Source organism: Oncorhynchus mykiss, chromosome 17 (assembly GCF_057628025.1).
Source record: "Oncorhynchus mykiss isolate SJ-2025 chromosome 17, ASM5762802v1, whole genome shotgun sequence".
NCBI classification, from domain to species: Eukaryota; Metazoa; Chordata; class Actinopteri; order Salmoniformes; family Salmonidae; genus Oncorhynchus; species Oncorhynchus mykiss.
In genome coordinates, this window is record NC_143038.1 from 67,569,741 (window position 1) to 67,588,557 (window position 18,817).

Below are 18,817 nucleotides of genomic sequence, written 5' to 3' on the forward strand. Positions count from 1 at the left end.
GCCACATTTTTTAAAGTTTTACTTTAGTGTCTTATATCAAACAAGATGCATGTTTTGGAATATTTTTTATTCTGTACAGGCTTCCTTCTTTTCAATCTGTCATTTAGGTTAGTATTGCGGAGTAACTACAATGTTGTTGATCCATCCTCAGTTTTCTCCTATCACAGCCATTAAACTCGGTGACAGTTTTAATGTCACCATTGGTCTCATGGTGAAATCCCTGAGCGGTTTCCTTACTCTCCAGCAACTGAGTTAGGAAGGATGCCTGTATCTTTGTAGTGACTGGTATTGATACACCACAAAAGTGTAATTAATACCTTTACCATGCTCAAAGGGATATTCAATGTCAGCTTTACCATTTTTTACCCATCTACCAATAAAAGGTGCCGTTCTTTGCAAGGCATTGGAAATTCACTGCTCGACCAAGGGACCTTACAGTATGTGTGGGCTACAGAGATAAGGCAGTCATTAAATAATCATGTTAAACACTATTATTGCACACAGGGTGAATCCATGCAACTTATTATATGACTTGTTAATTAAGCAAATGTTTTCTCCTGAACTCATTTGCCATAACAAAGGGTTTGAATACTTACTGACTCAAGACATAAGATTCAAAATACATAATTCCACTTTGACGTTGTTGGGTATTGTGTGTAGGCCAGTGACACGGCATCTCAATTTAATCCATTTTAAATTCAGGCTGTAACAACAAAATGAAGAAAAAGTCAAGGGGTGTGAACACTTTCTGAAGACACTGTCTGCACTGAGTATATCAAACAAGCATTAGAGTCAACATGGGCCAACATCCCTGTGGAACGCTTTCAACACCTTACAGCCCCCCATCACTTAGGCCAAGTGTCTTGGGCAATAGGGGCTATGGGGTTGTCACAAGACAGGGCCTTTATCACCTCTCAGGACTGAGGCTACTACAGTAGGCCGTCTAACTCCATCGACATTCCTCCAGTCTCTTCCCCACAGTCTATTCTGGGACACTGCTGCTCCCACACACATTACTGTACAGTGTTGTATCATTGTGTACTAAATGTTATTTTTTAATAAACTAGTAATTGATTACCTTGTCGAAATTGTTTTGTGTTTCCTCCTCCATACACCTAAAAAGCACAGCTCAGCTCTCTAGATTGAATAGTGCTAGTGTGCATTATTATCTGACAGCGGTTCAAATTAAAGCCTAGTTTGTTGGAACACAAATTAACTATCCTGAACCTAGAGGTAAGCTGTAGCCACCACAGAGAAGCCACCGCAGCCACCACAGAGAAGCCACAGTAGCCACCACAGAGAAGCCACAGTAACCACCACAGAGAAGCCACAGTAACCACCACAGAGAAGCCACAGTAACCACCACAGAGAAGCCACAGTAGCCACCACAGAGAAGCCACAGTAGCCACCACAGAGAAGCCACAGTAACCGCCACAGTAACCACCACAGAGAAGCCACAGTAACCACCACAGAGAAGCCACAGTAACCACCGCAGAGAAGCCGCAGTAACCACCACAGAGAAGCCACAGTAACCACCACAGAGAAGCCGCAGTAGCCACCACAGAGAAGCCGCAGTAGCCACCACAGAGAAGCCACAGTAACCACCACAGAGAAGCCACAGTAGCCACCACAGAGAAGCCACAGTAGCCACCGCAGAGAAGCTGCAGTAACCACCACAGAGAAGCCACAGTAACCACCACAGAGAAGCCACAGTAGCCACCGCAGAGAAGCCACAGTAGCCACCGCAGAGAAGCCACAGTAGCCACCACAGAGAAGCCACAGTAACCACCACAGAGAAGCCACAGTAGTCACCACAGAGAAGCCACAGTAGTCACCACAGAGAAGCTGAATCCCCAATCAAATCAAGATGGAGCTACCTGCACCTTAGCCCATTAATCGACTAAATGAGCCTACATAATGTTACTCCTTATAGTCCAAGGAGTCAACATTCAGTTGACATTCATGTTAACATTCATGTTCAGTTTAGAGGCTAATTGGCTCTGGTAGCCAAAACAGCCAAATACTCCATCTAAACATGAATCAATTCCCAATTGCAGTATGGGTTTAGAAACATTAAGCCCTCTACATTCATATCACATCAAAAATAATTTCACAAATTCAAAATATACACTTACTGTACACTGTGTTAACTGGTTTTAAAACAGTTGCAGCCTACTTTTTTCAGTGACAACATGTTTGTCGTCCGTCTTCCGTTTCCACACAGGTGTTCTGAGACGTAAATAGCTAATTAGCACAGGTAGGCCTACGCCTCGGCCTTCTGTCTATAAACAACCACTGTAACATGGACACATGACAGTGCGGGAACCCTATAAAGGTGTGTAGTAATTTAACCTTCAGATTTTTGGAAAATGTCTTGCTGATATGAAAGATACGTTCCAGATGTTTCCACAACCAAGCAATGTGTTTTAACAGTCAGAGCACGTTCTTGCAGCTCTTAACAAAACTCCCCCGGCCAGAAGAACATAGAACCTTCAATAGTCGCTAAAGTTAGTTAGCATCTGTGAATGGGTTACCCTCACATATCCAATCTAGTGCCAGGGGTTTATTTGGGATTCAGAGTTTGTGCTGGGGACAAGTTGCACAAAATGTGCAGTTTTCTAACACAACACAATGCCACAGATGTCTCAAGTTTTGAGGAAATGTGCAATTGGCATGCTGACTGCAGGAATGCCCACCAGAGCTATTGACAGAGAATTGAATGTTAATTTCTCCCATAAGCCGCCTCCAAAGTCATTTTAGAGAATTTGGCAGTATCAATCAATCAAATGTATTTATAAAGCTCTTTTTACATCAGCAAAGGTCACAAAGTGCTGTACAGAAACCCAGCCTCTAAAACCCCAAACAGCAAGCAATGCAGGTGTAGAAGTGGCTAGGTAAAACTCCCTAGAAAGGCAGGAACCTAGAGAGGAACCAGGCTCTGAGGGGTGGCCAGTCCTCTTCTGGCTGTGCCGGGTGGAGATTATAACAGAACATGGCCAAGATGTTCAAACGTTCATAGATGACCAGCAGGGTCAGATAATAATAATCACAGTGGTTGTAGAGGGTGCAACAGGTCAGCACCTCAGGAGTAAATGTCAGTTGGCTTTTCATAGCCGATCATTCAGAGTTAGAGACAGCAGGTGCAGTAGAGAGAGGTTCCAAAACAGCAGGTCTGGGACAAGGTTGCACGTCCAGTGAACAGGTCAGGGTTCCATAGCCGCAAGCACAACAGTTGAAACTGGAGCCACAGCATGAGCAGGTGGACTGGGGACAGCAAGGAGTCATCAGGCCAGGTAGTTCTGAGGCATGGTCCCAGGGCTCAGGTCCTCTGAGAGAAAGAGAGAAAGAGAGAAAAAAAAGAGAGAATTAGAGGGAGCATACTTAAATTCACACAGGACACCAGATAAGACAGGAGAAATAGTCCAGATATAACAGACTGACCCTAGCCCCCCGACACATAAACTATTGCAGCATAAATACTGGAGGCTGAGACAGGAGGGGTCGGGAGACACTGTGGCCCCGTCAGACGATACCTTTGGACAGGGCCAACCAGGCAGGATATAACCCCACCCACTTTGCCAAAGTACAGCCCCCACACCACTAGAGGGATATCTTCAACTACCAACCTACTATCCTGAGACAAGGCCAAGTAAAGCCCACGAAGATCTCCCCCACGGCACGAACCCGAGGAGGGCGCCAACCCGGACAGGAAGATCACGTCAGGGACTCAACCCACTCAAGTGACGCACCCCTCCTAGGGATGGCATGGAAGAGCACCAGTAAGCCAGTGACCCAGCCCCTGTAATAGGGTTTGAGGCAGAGAATCCCAGTGGAGAGAGGGGAACCGACCAGGCAGAGACAGCAAGGGCGGTTTGTCGCTCCAGTGCCTTTCCGTTCACCTTCACACCCCTGGGCCAGACTACACTCAATCATAGGACCTACTGAAGAGATGAGTCTTCAGTAAAGACTTAAAGGTTGAGACCGAGTTTGCGTCTCTCACATGGATAAGCAGACCATTCCATATAATGGAGCTCTATAGGAGAAAGACCTACCTCCAGCTGTTTGCTTAGAAATTCTAGGGACAGTAAGGAGGCCTGCGTCTTGTGACAATAGCGTACATGTAGATAGCCCAACTGACCTCACAACTACATACCACTGTAACCCCGCCAGCCCAGGACCTCCACATCCGGCTTCTTCACCTGCGGGATCGTCTGAGACCAGCCACCCGGACGAAACTGAGAAATATTTCTGTCTGTAATAAAACTATTTTGTGGGAAAAACTCATTCTGACTGGCTGGGCCTGGATCCCCAGGGAGTGGGCCTATGCCCTCCCAGGCACACCCATGGCTGCGCACATGCCAATTCTTGTGAAATCCATAGATTTTGGCCTAATGAATTTATTTAAATTGACTGATTTACTTATATGAACTGTAACTCACTAAAATTGTTTATATTTTTGTTCAGTGTACATGCTGGAACAGATGTGTCAATTAATCAACTATTTTAATCCATATGTTGATTGATTTGTCTCAGATGATACAATTATTTGATTTTAGCTGCCCTAGTTTCTCTAGTTATGGTGCTTTTGTAACAGTATTTCTTCCGTCCCTCTCCTTGCCCCTTCCAGGGCTCGAACCAAGGACCCTCTGCACACATCAGAAAATGCCTCCCACGAAGCATCGTTACCCATCGTTCCACAAAAGCCACGGCCCTTGCAGAGCAAGGGGACAACTACTTAAAGGTCTCAGAGCGAGTGACGTCACCAATTGAAACTCTATTAGCGCGCACCCCGCTAACTAGCTAGCCATTTCACACCGGTTACAGTCACCCCCCTTTTGACCTCCTCCTTTTCCGCAGCAACCAGTGATCCGGGTCACGGCACCAATGTAGTAGTATTGCTTCCGTCCCTCTCCTCGCCCCTTCCAGGGCTCCTCAGCACACATCAACAACTGCCTCCCACGAAGCATCGTTACCCGTAGTTCCACAAAAGCCGCGGCCCTTGCAGAGCAAAGGGAACAACTACTTCAAGGTCTCAGAGCGAGTGACGTCACCAATTGAAACTGTTTTAGCGCGCACCCCGCTAACTAGCTAGCCATTTCACACCGGTTACACTTTCAAGACAACTGGGAACTCAGGAGAAAGAAAAAAAAAACAGTTCAAATTATGACGTCGTTGATTTTCTAGTCGGGAAGGCGGAGCTCTAGAAAGATACCCGAGTTTCTGACTTGGATTCCCGAGTTGTTTGACCATTCACAACGATTTCTCCTCCCCAGATTTTCGAGTTCCCAGGCGTTGATGAACGCGGCAGATGTACATATTGTAACCGCGAGTCATTTTCTGATTGCGTCACCAGAAAGCGTCACATTCTCAAAAACCGTTTGGTTTATTGTGTTTATTTAGGGTGGATGTGCCCCGGCTGCCATCGACCCTCAAAATGACCAAATTACAGTTTTTAAATGTATTTTTGACCGAACGTTTGATGTTAGCCGCCCAAGAGATATATAAGCAAGTGGAAGAGACAATATTAGAATACCAAGAAGAAATCATCCAGGGAAAGAGAGAGAATGATCAATTGAGACGCAAGTTTGGGATTCCATGGCCAGGTTGGTAATGTAGCTAGCTAACTACGTTATTTGAATAGCAAACTGCGCTAACGAGGATAATGAGCATACATTATGTAGCTAGCTATGTATTTGTTCTGAAATATGCCGTTATGAATGTGCTTTGTTTTAGCTAACCAACTATGACTGTGTCATATGCCAGTGGCTAGCTTGGCGTGTTAGCTAATGTAGCTACTGTATCTTTGTTTTCTGCAGTCAGAGAGACGGCTAGCTAACGTTAGCATTCATGGCTAGAAAATCGAGAAACACTCTTTTCACGCCACGTCGATAAGGAAGTGACTTTTTCGTAGCAGGTTAGGAGACTGAGGTTAAGGTTAGGAAAAGGTTTAGGGAAAATGCTCTCCTAACCAGTTACGAAAAATGTTATTTGAAAATAACATAGTTGTCAGTACATTCTGTCTATTCTGTTCCTCAATAGCTAGCTACTCAAACTCAGAACTGTGTGGTAGCAGGTCGTGATAGCTCAAGTAAAGGTGCTTTGCTAACGACACTACATTTTCCCTCCTTGACTTTCAGACCGAGAGCCCTTTGCTCCTGTAGAATCTGAGGAGGAGGGAGGCATTGGGCAAAAGCAGGAACCAGAGCCAAGGCAGACTATGGAGAAACAGGAGAGAAGGACCAGGAAGGAGGAAAATGAGTTTAGAGGACCGGACTCTCAGTCTATATTCACTCCTTCCAATGGAAATGATGACTATGATCAGAACACACCTCAACACACCTCACTCAGTCAGTTCCAAACTCTCACCGGGGAGAGTAGAGAGGGAGGCTCTCTGTCCAGCTCATCAACATCCAAACCAATCAAAACAGAGACTGAAGGACTGGGTGTTTGTCCATTTGATCCGTCAAGTGACCCCAATACATTCTCTTCGTCAGTGAACCTTGACCTTTCGGCAGCACATAGTGAGAACAGTGTAAGTATGATGGGGGTGGAAGGTGGTGAAGGACTACTGTCAGGGTTTGAGGCGCTACAGATACCACTACACATGGAACAGTCCCTTCAAAATCACCACAACACAGCATTGTGTTGCAAGGTGTGTGGGAAACCCTGTAGACATATGGGCCATTTAAACGCACACATGCAGATGCACATGAAAGAGAAGCAATTTCTTTGTGGCTTGTGTGGTAAGTCCTTTAGCTCGTCGGGAAGGTTGAAAGGTCACCAGAGGATTCACACAGGGGAGAAGCCCTATCAGTGCCATATCTGTAGAAAACGGTTCAATCAGACCGCACACCTGACGGTACACCTGAGAGTCCACACAGGTGAGAAACCGTTCAGTTGTCCCGTCTGTGGGAAGAGCTTCAGTCAGTCCAACAAGGTGAAAAGACACCTTGTAACACATTCTAGGGACAGGATGTTCCTACCAGGCCTATGAGGGAGATGCGGTAGATGTTTAAGTGGAAATGTACAGGATAGGGGTTATAACTCCATTTCAAATCCATTTCAGTGTAGGAAATGATTTGAAAATGTTTAGGCTAGCTATTTATGAGTTTAGACTAACTATTTATAATAATGTGTCTAATCAAGCATTTTACCTAAATGGCATTGTCTATGTAAAGCAATTGTCAAAAGGTATTTTTACATTGTTACGCCTACAAGTACTGAAACAGAATTTTCTGATATACATTTTGGAAGTCAATGGACATAAACATCCAAACTACTTATTGTATTTTTAAAGCATGAAACCAACGTGTGATTTTGGTGAAAATAGTTATTGGGCAGTTGGATGTAAATGGGATGTTTTGGACATTGTTGTGTTGTGTATTTTGGTAAATAAATGTCAGAATTCTTGAAACAAACCATCAGATTTTTCGTTTTTATTTAGTGGTGGAGGTTTGGATGATTGTCGTCCCTCAAAACATTAGATGTCAAGAAGATGTTAGAAGGTGAAAAGTTGGGTGAATGAGCGAAGCTGGTGATTCAACGGAAAGAAGCAACCCTCCAAAGCGGGAGAGCTTCATAACTGCTGAAAATCAGCTAAGTCGGATGACTTAAAATATGAATTTAGTCGAGCTCAGTATGTAGAACTCTAGAACTTTGTAGAACAATAGAACATAGAATCTATCCTGGGGACAGGATGTTGTCAACAAACAACTACTCTGGTCTCGTACCCCCTCAACTGCCTGAATTATGTGATGTTCTACCTGAAAATGAAAAACCATTGGTAACAAATATAATAAACATGAAAGAGTGCATGTTTATCCTTTCTTCCTTATGTGGGTTCCAGGACTATGAAAACACGGATGACTTCTGGTGCTGTGCGGTGTGGAGGGAAGGCCAGGAGGAGGTGGAGGGTGTGGTTCCCAGTACCTGGGTGGTGGGCAGGAAGGTCCTGTGGCCTCCAGCCAATGGGAGGAAGGCTCTGAAAGAGAGACACAAGCCAGGAGCCAATTGGACGACATATGACCTTGTTAAAGTCAAACTATTCTCAGGTACTGAAGCATCTTACCTACCACGTACATGATGTTGAGTTTTTAGTGGTTATGTTTGATGTTTAAATAACTTCCCCTAAAGTTCTCAGAAAATCAAGTGCAGTAATACATGTGCAATGTAAATAAGCTCCTTGTAGTGTGTCACCCCAGTGACTGAAAGAATAACTGTTTCATGATCCCATATCCCTCTTTAACTCTATTTGTGCCAAACTACCAATTCTCAGAATGCTCTCAGGGAAGCTGCAGCTACACTCTTAATGTGTTGAGAAATCTGTTGTGTAATGTAATGTTTTTAATTGTATAGAACTGCCTTAATTTTGCTGTAGCCTGAATCTGAGATCGAGCTACCCTGTATGGTTTCAGAATCTCTGGAAGAGTGTGAAGGCTACAGTAGGTCCAGTGATGAGCTCACTGACAACGGAGACAGTGAGCCCAACACGCAAAAGAAGAAGAGGAGGAGGAGGAAGAGGAGGACGGGTGAGGGGCACGTTACCGGTCAGTGTGAGATAGCCTTAACATAGACATTGATAAATTAGGATTGCTTCTGTAGGACAGTGTGTTTGACGAACATTTGATTTCCATCAACTTTTACAAAAGGCACTGATCAGATACCTCAAGGAGGACCCAGTGGAGATGGAAGGATACACACAGGTGACAGAATCCTTAGAGAATGTATTGGGCCACCGTGTTGTACTTTCACTAAACTAGCCATATGTATGGAACACAATTCTGTAGCTGTACTCATTGCCTGTTTATCCAAAGGTGTGTCAGGATCCTCAAACTCTCCTCCTCTGAAGAGGAGAGTGATGACGAAATCTGGAACCCTGGAGGAGAGTTCTGGAGCTCTAGAAGCAGAACCTCAGCTGGATCCGTCTGAGCTCAGAGGGCAAGTTTCACTGCATCTACCGGTCCATTGGTTTGTCACACAAGTGTTCTATGTCAGTTCTGATCAATCTCTTTTGTTGTTATTACAGCCTTGATGACGCACTCAACAAGGAGAGCTACCTCATAGAGGGACCACACTCTTCTGACGCATGTGAGAGAAACAAAGGCTGTCTAATGGTCCTGTGCGAATGTTGCCCAAAGGAGGGTTATTTTATTATATGTTTTTTAGGGGGTAGATCAGCTTTAAAATTGCAAATAGATTACATTGATGGAAGCAACATCACTTCCAAGTCCCAATATATTTATTTGCACATAAATACATATAAGTACAGTACCAGTCAAAAGTTTGGACAACTACTCATTCAAGGGTTTTTCTTTATTTTTACTATTTCCTACATTGTAGAATTATTGTGAAGGCATCAAAACTATGAAATAACACATCATGTAGTAACCAAAAAAGTGTTAAACAAATCAAAATATATTTGAGATTCATCAAAGTAGCCACCCGTGGTGTTGATGACAGCTTTGCACACTCTTGGCATTCTCTCAACCAGCTTCATGAGGTCGTTACCTGGAATGCATTTCAATTAACAGGTGTGCCTTGTTAAATGTACATTTGTGGAATTTCTTTCCTTTCTAATACGTTTGAGACAATCCATTGTGTTGTGACAAGGTAGGGGTGGTATACAGAAGATAGCCCTATTTGGTAAAATACCAAGTCCATATTATGATAAGAACAGCTCAAATAAGCAAAGAGGAACAACAGTCCATCATTACTTTAAGACATGAAGGTCAGTCAATCCGGAACATTTTAAGAGCTTTGAAAATTTCTTTAAGTGCAGTTGCAAAACCCATCAAGCGCTATGATGAAACTGGGTCTCATGAGGACCGCCACAGGAAAGGATGACCCAGAGTTACCTCTGCTGCAGAGGATAAGTTCATTAGAGTTAACTGCACCTCAGATTGCAGCCCAAATAAATGCTTTGCAGAGTTCAAGTAACAGACATATCTCAACATCAACTGTTCCGAGGAGAATCAGGCCTTCATGGTTGAAGTACTGCAAAGAAACCACGACTAAAGGACACCAATAAGAAGAGACTCTCGTGGGCAAAGAAACACGAGCAATGGACATTAGACCTTTGGTCTGAAGAGTCCAAATTTGAGTTTTTTTGGTTCCAACTGCCGTGTCTTTCTAAGACGCAGAGTAAGTAGGTGAACAGATGATCTCCGCATGTGTGGTTCCCACCGTGAAGCATGGAGGAGGAGGTATGATGGCGTGGGGCTGCTTTGCTGGTGACACTGTCTGTGATTTATTTCGAATTCAAGGCATACTTAATTAGCATGTCTACCACAGCATTCTGCAGCGATACGTCATCCCATCTGGTTTGCGCTTAGTGGGACTGTCATTTGTTTTACAATGACCCAAAATACACTTCCAGGCAGTGTTAGGGCAATTTGACCAAGAAGGAGAGTGATGGAAGTGCTGCATCAGATGACCTGGCCTCCACAATCACCCGACCTCAACCCAATCGAGATGGTGTGGGATGAGTTGGACCGCAGGGTGAAGGAAAAGCAGCCAACAAGTGCTCCGTATATGTGGGAACTCCTTCAAGAATGTTGGAAAATCATTCCTCATTAAGCTGGTGGAGAGAATGCCAAGAGTGTGCAAAGCTGTCATCAAGGCAAAGGGTGGCTACTTTTGAAGAATCTAAAATATAGTATATGTTTTTGATTTGTTCAACACTTTTTTTTGGTTACTACATGATACCATATGTGTGATGTCATAGCTTTGATGTCTTCACTATTATTTTACAATGTAGAAAATAGTAAAAATAAAGAAAAACCCTTGAATGAGTAGGTGTGTCCAAACATTTGACTGGTACTGTATATATATACACCTTTTAAAAATATATATATTTTCCTTTATTACTTTCTAACTCTACCACCCCTCCCCTAACGCTTAGTCTTCTACTACCAGCTTATACACACTATATACATTTTATGGGCACAGGTTTATTTTACAATAGTTGTTTGTTTTTTCTCCTGTCCTTCCTCTAACCTCAATCTCCCATCTATTTCTTTCACTAAAGTTCAGAATCCATATGCGTTTTACAGACAGTATGTTTGACATTAGTTATCTTGTTATTATTCCAACCTTCATCTTCATTCAACCCCTCCCATCTATCTCTTAACACCAACCATATTGGATTATTATTTGCCATATATTTTTCAACTGTGTTGTGATGTTTCACAAGTTTTGAACCTTTCTAATTCTCATAATTTCTACAGATTGTAAATTAAAAATACTTTTTTTTGCTAAAAGTATTATTATATTATTGACCGATTTTTGACTGTGACTTTTCAGATCACCCAGTAGTGCTATCTGCATAGTTAGCTCCAGGAAAATGTTGCAATTCTTCAGCCATTGCTGGACCTGCGACCATCAACAAGCTACATAGTACCAAAACAAATTATCTAATGATTCTGTCTCTTCGCAGCTAAATCCGCAGAGCTGGGAAGGTTGTATCCCCAATATATATAACATTCTATTGGTTGCAAGAATTTTGCATAATTTAAATATAAAAATTCTAAGTTTTGAATCTGGCGTCATTTTGTGTATCAGTTCATAAATTGATTTCGTCAAATCTCTTCCCAACTCTTTTGGTACAGCTGTAAAATTGTTGGTCCTTAAATGAAACTGGTATACTTTTTTTTATTTATCTCGATTTTCTTTAACCAATTATTGTCTTTAATGCAGGGCCGGCAGACAAGTTCCCTACTTTTTTCCCCCTTCCACTTTCCTCTTACATTTTTGCGGTAATTCTGCAATTAGTTGGTTGTAATTTTGGGTAGAGCAGACATTTCCACATATTTTTGTTAGCTGTGTGACATAACGCCACCAGTCCTATTTACAAAATGGGAGTCACACAAGACTTATTGAAACAACAATTCTAATGATAAGCAAAACACTTAGGAGAATTAAAAGTATACATTAAATCATTTTTTAATGAGAACATTCATCTTGCAAGAATCTATATAATACATTTCACAGTAACCCTTTCTAATAAGCAGGATATTTTTTAATTGACATTTTCTAGAAGATTTTACAAAAACACGAGGCAGGTTAAAACTGCACATTTAAAAATCTGAGTATTCCAAAAGAAACCCTAGACATCTCAACATTGGCTTGAAAGGGCAAATGGAGAGGTTCATCAGCGTACAATGACACCCTTTTGTTGTTTTCTAACCCCTTTGTTATTACTGTTAATAGCTGAGATTTTAATGGCCGTAATACGCTTAACAATATATATTAATACGTTACAAGTTTTACTCAATTGTATATAGTTGTAAGAGAATACATAATCCTACTATATGTGAATTACTTCTTTGGTATTTCCACTTTCTTTTTTTTAGGGGATTCTGTTTTTCCAACCTCTCAGTCCAGAGAGGGAACATTCCTAAGGTATGTGCTGCAGCTCAACAATGTAACCTTTGCATTACTAATGCCAAGGCAGATGGATAGGAAGTAACAACACACTCTGATGTAAGTGCTGTGGAATTAAGTATCCTCCCTTTTTGAAAAATGTTTTGTGTGTTTACAGTGGACAGGATATGATGGGAAACCTGCTGAATTCAACCCAAAGTTTTCCTCTTCCAAATGACCGTGAGTATTCTCTTTATTTATTTAATCAATCTGGTCAGTCACACACAAATGCATAATGGCCTGGTTCACGGACCCAGATTACGCCTATTTCAGGATTTAAAAGCTCCATTAGCATGCATTTCAATCCAGGTGTAGGTTTAATTTTAATCTGGGAACCAATAAAGATTACATTGTACCACATTGTGACTCTTCCATCTCCAGAGTTCCAGGAGCAGGTCCTGGGTCTGCTGGTGGACATCAGACAGTCAGTGTGGGATCTAGGAGGAAGGGTGGGAGTTCTAGAACACTGGGGTGGTTCTAGGGGTTCTGGAACAGATTTCCATTTTGACGTGTGCAGAACCTACGAGGACATGGCCAACCTGGAGAAAGTTCTAGAGCCTCCTGAGGTCGCTGCCCAGATGGTACGTGGATCTGCAGAGCATTGAGTGATAAGCTAGCATTACAATGACAGTGTTGTTGGAACCCCAACGTACACAAAATAACTAGTTGTCTTTGTTTGTATGTTTCTCAGAAACAGTTCCTGAGCAGGATCGGTGGGAACACCTTGAGGGAAAATGTCACCAGGGTGATGGAGAGGTGGGTACTGGACACACACACACACACACACACACACTTTTGGAATGCTGAAATACGGACTCTGTTCTCTTCTTAGGCTGATGACCAATGAACTGATGAGTACCTTCAACATGAAAGGAAGGAAAGGAACCAAGAAGAGTTTTCTCACACACTCCCTCAGTAAAATCATTATTGGTAAGAGTTACCCGACTCAATAGTTAATTTCAATGTTTCGATCTGAAAGTCTGTCAGACCACGATGATGACGATCATTTTACTGCAGAAGTATTACATGTATTCCTTGTTGATGCCTCGTTTTAATGTGATTGAATGTCCACTGATCTTGTGTTCTCTCCTCTCTGAATCTTTCAGACAGCATCATGATCACCCACCCGTACGCCACAGAGTCTGCTGTGATGCACCTGATGGCCAACGTACTGAAGTACGCCCCAGACCGACGCGGAGGAGGAGGCAGACCCCCCAGACAGTCACCCCAGGTCCCCCATACCCAGAGACAGCAACACATCCAACAACACATCAACATCAAACAGGAGCAAGACTATTAATGCCTGGACACCTTCCTTCTAGCCTGCGTACCAGTCTGTTTGTGCTATTATTGTCATGCCAAGGAGTGGGATGATAGCACAGACTGGTACCCAGGCTACCTTCCTACTCTACCTGGGTCATATTCACTAGTAGTTACCAAACCAGTGTTAATTTCGTCAACAAAAATAGTGACTAAAATATTCAGCAAGCACCTATTTTTCAGTGGCAATTGACAAGACTATAACTGAATAAATAGACCCAGAAAAATTACTAGAAATAAACTAAAAGGATATTTCATTCCAGTTGACTAAAACTGGACGAGAATAAAGGATCTGACTAAAATCAGATAAGTGGACTGGACAATAGTTTTTGGAGAGATTGAGAGCTTTTCTGTGATAAGCACAATTAATATTAGCAGTGGGAAGGACTTGCCACATCACCTGGTGAGCTGGGGGGGGGAGCAAGCGATGAGTGTGGACAGACCTTCGATTATACACATCGCTCAGGCGACTCTCTTGCTTCCTCGTAGCTAACCAGTCACCACCAGCCTTCTGGTTAGCTACCCTTTGTCTGGTTAAGAAACACAAGCTGCTTTATGAAATGAAAAACAATAGCAGTGTTGAGTTTAATAGTGAAACAACAGTCTAGCTCCCTTGAGTTTAGAAAAGTAGGCTGTCTTTGATATTTGTAGTCTCGCTCAACCCTCCCACTTTCCCCACTGCATTTCATAGCCAGGTTCTGTAGCCAAGACTCCCTCTTTTCCTCAGAGAAAATGGCTTGAGAGATTTACCTTTCAAAAGATGTGACTCATAATACTTGGACCAGGACTCGAGCACTGGGTCTCGGGAGCCATAGGGACTCGAACTTGAGCACAGAGGACTTGGGACTCGATTGGGATTTGAGGTTTAATGACTTGACTACATCACTGGGTGAAATGGTCATTTAACCCCCCCCCTGCCCCCCCCAGATCAGTGTGGCATCTGGGAAATGGTGAGAACAATGATGTGACGGAGGTGCAACCCACACTACTGTGTCAATACGTGATAGTACCTCGCCCCCTCCCTTTCTCTCCTCCCACCATCCCTCCCTGCGCTTGTGTGTCTGTTTGTTTTTTATGTAATGTGTAATATCTATGTAGGCTGAATTAGGAATTTACATGGCCCGTTAATACTTAAATATGTTTATCATATTTCTGCTGCTGGGAAGACAATAGGATGTTATGCAGAAAAATGTTTGTAGGACAAGGCTATGTATGTTTATGCACATGGGAGTCTGATTTATGTTTACTATGTGTTAATGAGGCAATACAAATGTGATGTGACTAACGGGCATTTAGTTGACAAGAAAAACTATACTAAATCATTATTCAAATAACAAAAATGTGAGTGAGACTTAATTATAATTTAGTCAAACTGACTAAGATTAGTCTAAATCTAAAAAAAATAGTGCCAAAATGAATACTGTACCAAACGGACTGAAACAGGTACTGCCTGGTCCCAGATCAGTTTGTGTTCTTGACAAGCCCATTGCTATCATTGTCAAGCCAAACATGAGAATTGCATAAGAAGATTGCAAGAGACAGACTGGCATGCATCCAGGCTAACGCCTACTGTACTGTAGGCCTACCTGATGTACCCTCAGCCACCTTCCGCTTTAATGTTTCACATGTATTATACATGCACTGTATCTATCATCATTATTTGCCTTTTTGAATTTAGGATTAATTTAATCGTTTTTTAAGTTATGAAAATTAATTTTTGGAATGAATGATTGGAAGTAGTATTTTATAATGTACAAAGCCTTGACTTCTGGTTCTAAATAAAATGCATGCCTGGAGTTAGCCACCGTGTGGTATGTGGTTTAAATATATTTGGTGAAAGGGAAAAATGTGTGCAGGTAGTATAATGGATAGTAAAGTAGACGATGTAACATGATTGTAAATCAAAGAGATTACAACTGAAAGTTATGTCGTTTGCTGCATATTTATTCATGTTTACTGAGAAGATATACTCGCTTTGTTTGAAGATATGATACGTATTCTGCTCATAGAAATCGATAAAGATAAAAGATCAAGTATACGTTCTTCCATTTCTATGGTAGACGCGCCGATACGTGTCTGGCGCGCTGACGTCATTTCCGTAGAGTGCAACGTGCATGTTTGACAACAAGCTCTACGTGTATTTCGGGAAGATCTTTTGCCCCTAAAATCGTCCAACGATGACTAAATTACAATATCTGAATGTGTATCTGACTGAGCGTCTCATGCAAGCTGCTGGGGAAATACTAAGAGTTGTCGCAGACACAATCTCCGAGTACCAGGAAGAAATATCCCGGACAAAGAGAGAGAACAAATACCTGAAACGACAACTGAACACACCGGTTCTATCGCTGGGTATGTATCAAGCTAGCGAAGTAGCTAGTGTAGTTCCCATTTTATTTAGGCCTTATCTTGCTTAGCTAGCTAACTAGTGTGTTAAAGATCCCACCCGAATTGTATTTGACAATGTACTCTATAGGGAAGACAGCATCCCGTTTCACGAGCCAAAGTGTAGGCTTGGTCTCTTGTAATTTACTTGATGAAAGTCTGTCTCATGATTCCTTGGAGGCTGTCATTACATTGTCTGTTGTCGTCTTTTCCTCTCAGCCCCTCAGTCCATACTGTCTTGTGTCTCGGAGCAGCAAAGTCCACCTGAGCAGCAGTACTGTGAGGAGTCGAGCCCCAGTCTGGGCCAGGAGGACCTTGAGACCACACAGATTAAAGAGGAACAGGGTGAACTCGGAACCAGTCAGAAGGAAGAGCATCTTCAAGTTCCGGAGTCTGATACCAAAGAAGACTCCATATCTACTCTTCCCTGTGTGAAAAATGATGAGGACCGACCTCAGCCTTCACATCTTCCCCAAACCAAAACTGTGGAGAACAGTGTGAGGGAGTCTCTACTGACCAACACAACTGGACAGATCAAAACAGAACCTGATGGCTATGGAGTATCACTATCAGAACCAACCAGTGACTCGCCTCAGTCTCAGCCCGTCTCTGAAGTAAGTCCAGACTCTTTTAGAACACAAAGTCAGAACACTGAGAACACAGAAAGTGTTCCTATTGTTCTGAGAGATCTAGAAAAGAGACCAGAGGAGGATACAGACACACACTCATGTACTCAGTGTGGAGCCGTGTTCTGTGAGCTATCCCAACTGGAGGCACACATGCCATCCCACACAGTACCACACAGTGGTGACACTAGTCACAGGCAAATCATGTGCACAGTCTGTTGGAAGTCATTCACCTCTACCAGTTACCTCAAGGTCCACCAGCGTTCTCACACTAAGGAAAAGCCCTTTCACTGTGGTGTGTGTGGCAAAAGCTTCAGCTACTCAGGGAAGTTTAGGGAACACCAGCGAATTCACACAGGAGAGAGACCTTACCGCTGCCATGTGTGTGGTAAACGCTTCAACCAGTCAGCCCACCTGAAGGCCCACCTGAGGGTACACACAGGGGAGAAACCCTACTCCTGTCCTGTCTGTGGGAAAGGATTCAGTCAGTCTGGACAGATCAAGGGACACCTCAGAACTCACATCCAAGGGAGGTAGAATAATGATAACTTGGAGTGGAAAGAGCCCATGAGTGGATAAACAGTAACCTCGGAAACCGACTGATCTCACAAGCTTACATGAATGGTTCGCTACCACAGAATCAGTCTGGTAATTACGAGGCTAGATAGACAGAGCCTACTGTTCTCAAAGTGCCCAGCATTTGGGAAGAGAAATAAATAAATACATTTCTTATTTTCAGTGCTACTAATTCTACAGTAACAGTACCTCAAAGTGTTCATACACCTTGACTAATTCCACATTTTGTTGTCACAGTCTGAATTCAAAATGGTAATTACGTGGTTAGATAGAGCATTCTGTTCTCAAAATGCCCAGCGATTGAGAAGAGAAAGAGATAAAGACATTTATTTTCAGTGCTACAAATTTCACATTTAATTGTAAGACTAGAGGATTATAGAATGTGTCATTTTTTAAATTTAATTTAATTTATTTCACCTTTATTTAACCAGGTAGGCTAGTTGAGAACAAGTTCTCATTTACAACTGCGACCTAGCCAAGATAAAGCATAGCAGTGTGAACAGACAACACAGAGTTACACATGGAGTAAACAATGATGTGTTTCGGACCCATAACTGAGGCACCGTACATCTGAATGTATTTAAGAGAGCTGCTTAATAACATGCTATGAAAAGACTGGGCTCATCCCCTGTATTGCTAGGTGACACTATGTTAGAGAGTAATATAATGTTCATTTTGGTGTTATCTCCCTTGATTTTCTCGTGATGATTCCAGTTGGAGCTGATTGGTCTTCTTGCAAATAAACTAACTCAGTCATATTGATTAAGTATGTGTGGGAACGTTTATTTCTGAATGTCTGTTACTGAATAAAACAAGTGGTCATATTAGACAATCTGTCCTCACCAATGTTGTTGTAATACTATGTTTGAACACTAGATGGTACACTTGAATTATTTCTCCACAAAAGTGTTACAATTTTAAATATTATTTTCCTTATAGGTCCTGCCTAGCAGCATAGTGTAAAATCTAGAAACCAACTTATTGTGAAGTTTATACATAAACATTCCAGGGTTTTAGTAGGGTCCCTCCTATGTTAGACATATGATAGAGCCATAGTTGAATAAGGCAGTGCTTACCTAGCTCATTCGTTTCTTTGTGCAAGAAATAAGTTTACTTCAAGGGGTCTCAACTTTGACATTGCAGGGGGGCAATCACCATGACAATCATCACCCCATTAACCAGTGTTATTATTTATCATTATGCCATCATAAAGCTGAGCCATTACACCCCCTCCCCTCGATAGAGCTAATCAGAACGATAACTGCCGCTGTGCAGACAGCAGCGTCAAATGAGGTGGAGTATTCATGCTATGTTAGTTGATAGCCTCAGCATCACTGTAATGGAAAGCACAGGCCTTCCTCCTGAGTTCAGCCTAGTTGATTTGATTTTGAGCTGTCTGTCATTATTACAAATAATAACTAAATCATATATGGGTCTCTCATGGGACAGGGCACAAGACAGACTCAAATGGCAGAAGATTGTTGCAGTCT

At 42.5% G+C, this 18,817-nt stretch overlaps 2 protein-coding genes across 4 annotated transcripts; both read left to right on the forward strand.

Moving 5' to 3' along the window:
• The first annotated feature begins 5,095 nt into the window (after nt 1-5,095).
• LOC110494749 (uncharacterized) lies at nt 5,096-15,540 on the forward strand. 3 transcript variants are annotated; one of them, XM_036950796.2, is made up of 13 exons: nt 5,096-5,603; nt 6,138-6,532; nt 7,847-8,051; nt 8,415-8,546; nt 8,649-8,702; nt 8,814-8,937; nt 9,026-9,087; nt 12,351-12,399; nt 12,539-12,600; nt 12,802-13,001; nt 13,112-13,176; nt 13,253-13,350; nt 13,527-15,540. In XM_036950796.2, exons 1-13 carry the CDS (start codon nt 5,435-5,437, stop codon nt 13,718-13,720), a joined length of 1,809 nt encoding a protein of 602 aa, XP_036806691.1. In that variant the 5' UTR covers nt 5,096-5,434; the 3' UTR covers nt 13,721-15,540. The 3 variants fall into 3 exon arrangements, with proteins under 3 accessions (XP_036806691.1, XP_036806692.1, XP_090062546.1); XM_036950797.2 differs by having other exon boundaries at nt 5,169-5,603; nt 8,415-8,528; XM_090206420.1 differs by lacking the exons at nt 7,847-8,051; nt 8,415-8,546; nt 8,649-8,702; ... (6 more) ...; nt 13,253-13,350; nt 13,527-15,540 and having other exon boundaries at nt 5,169-5,603; nt 6,138-7,418.
• A 279-nt stretch (nt 15,541-15,819) lies between these two features.
• LOC110494750 (uncharacterized) lies at nt 15,820-18,093 on the forward strand. Its single transcript, XM_021570081.3, has 2 exons — nt 15,820-16,092; nt 16,345-18,093. Exons 1-2 carry the CDS (start codon nt 15,918-15,920, stop codon nt 17,286-17,288), a joined length of 1,119 nt encoding a protein of 372 aa, XP_021425756.2. The 5' UTR covers nt 15,820-15,917; the 3' UTR covers nt 17,289-18,093.
• The last annotated feature ends 724 nt before the right edge of the window (nt 18,094-18,817 follow it).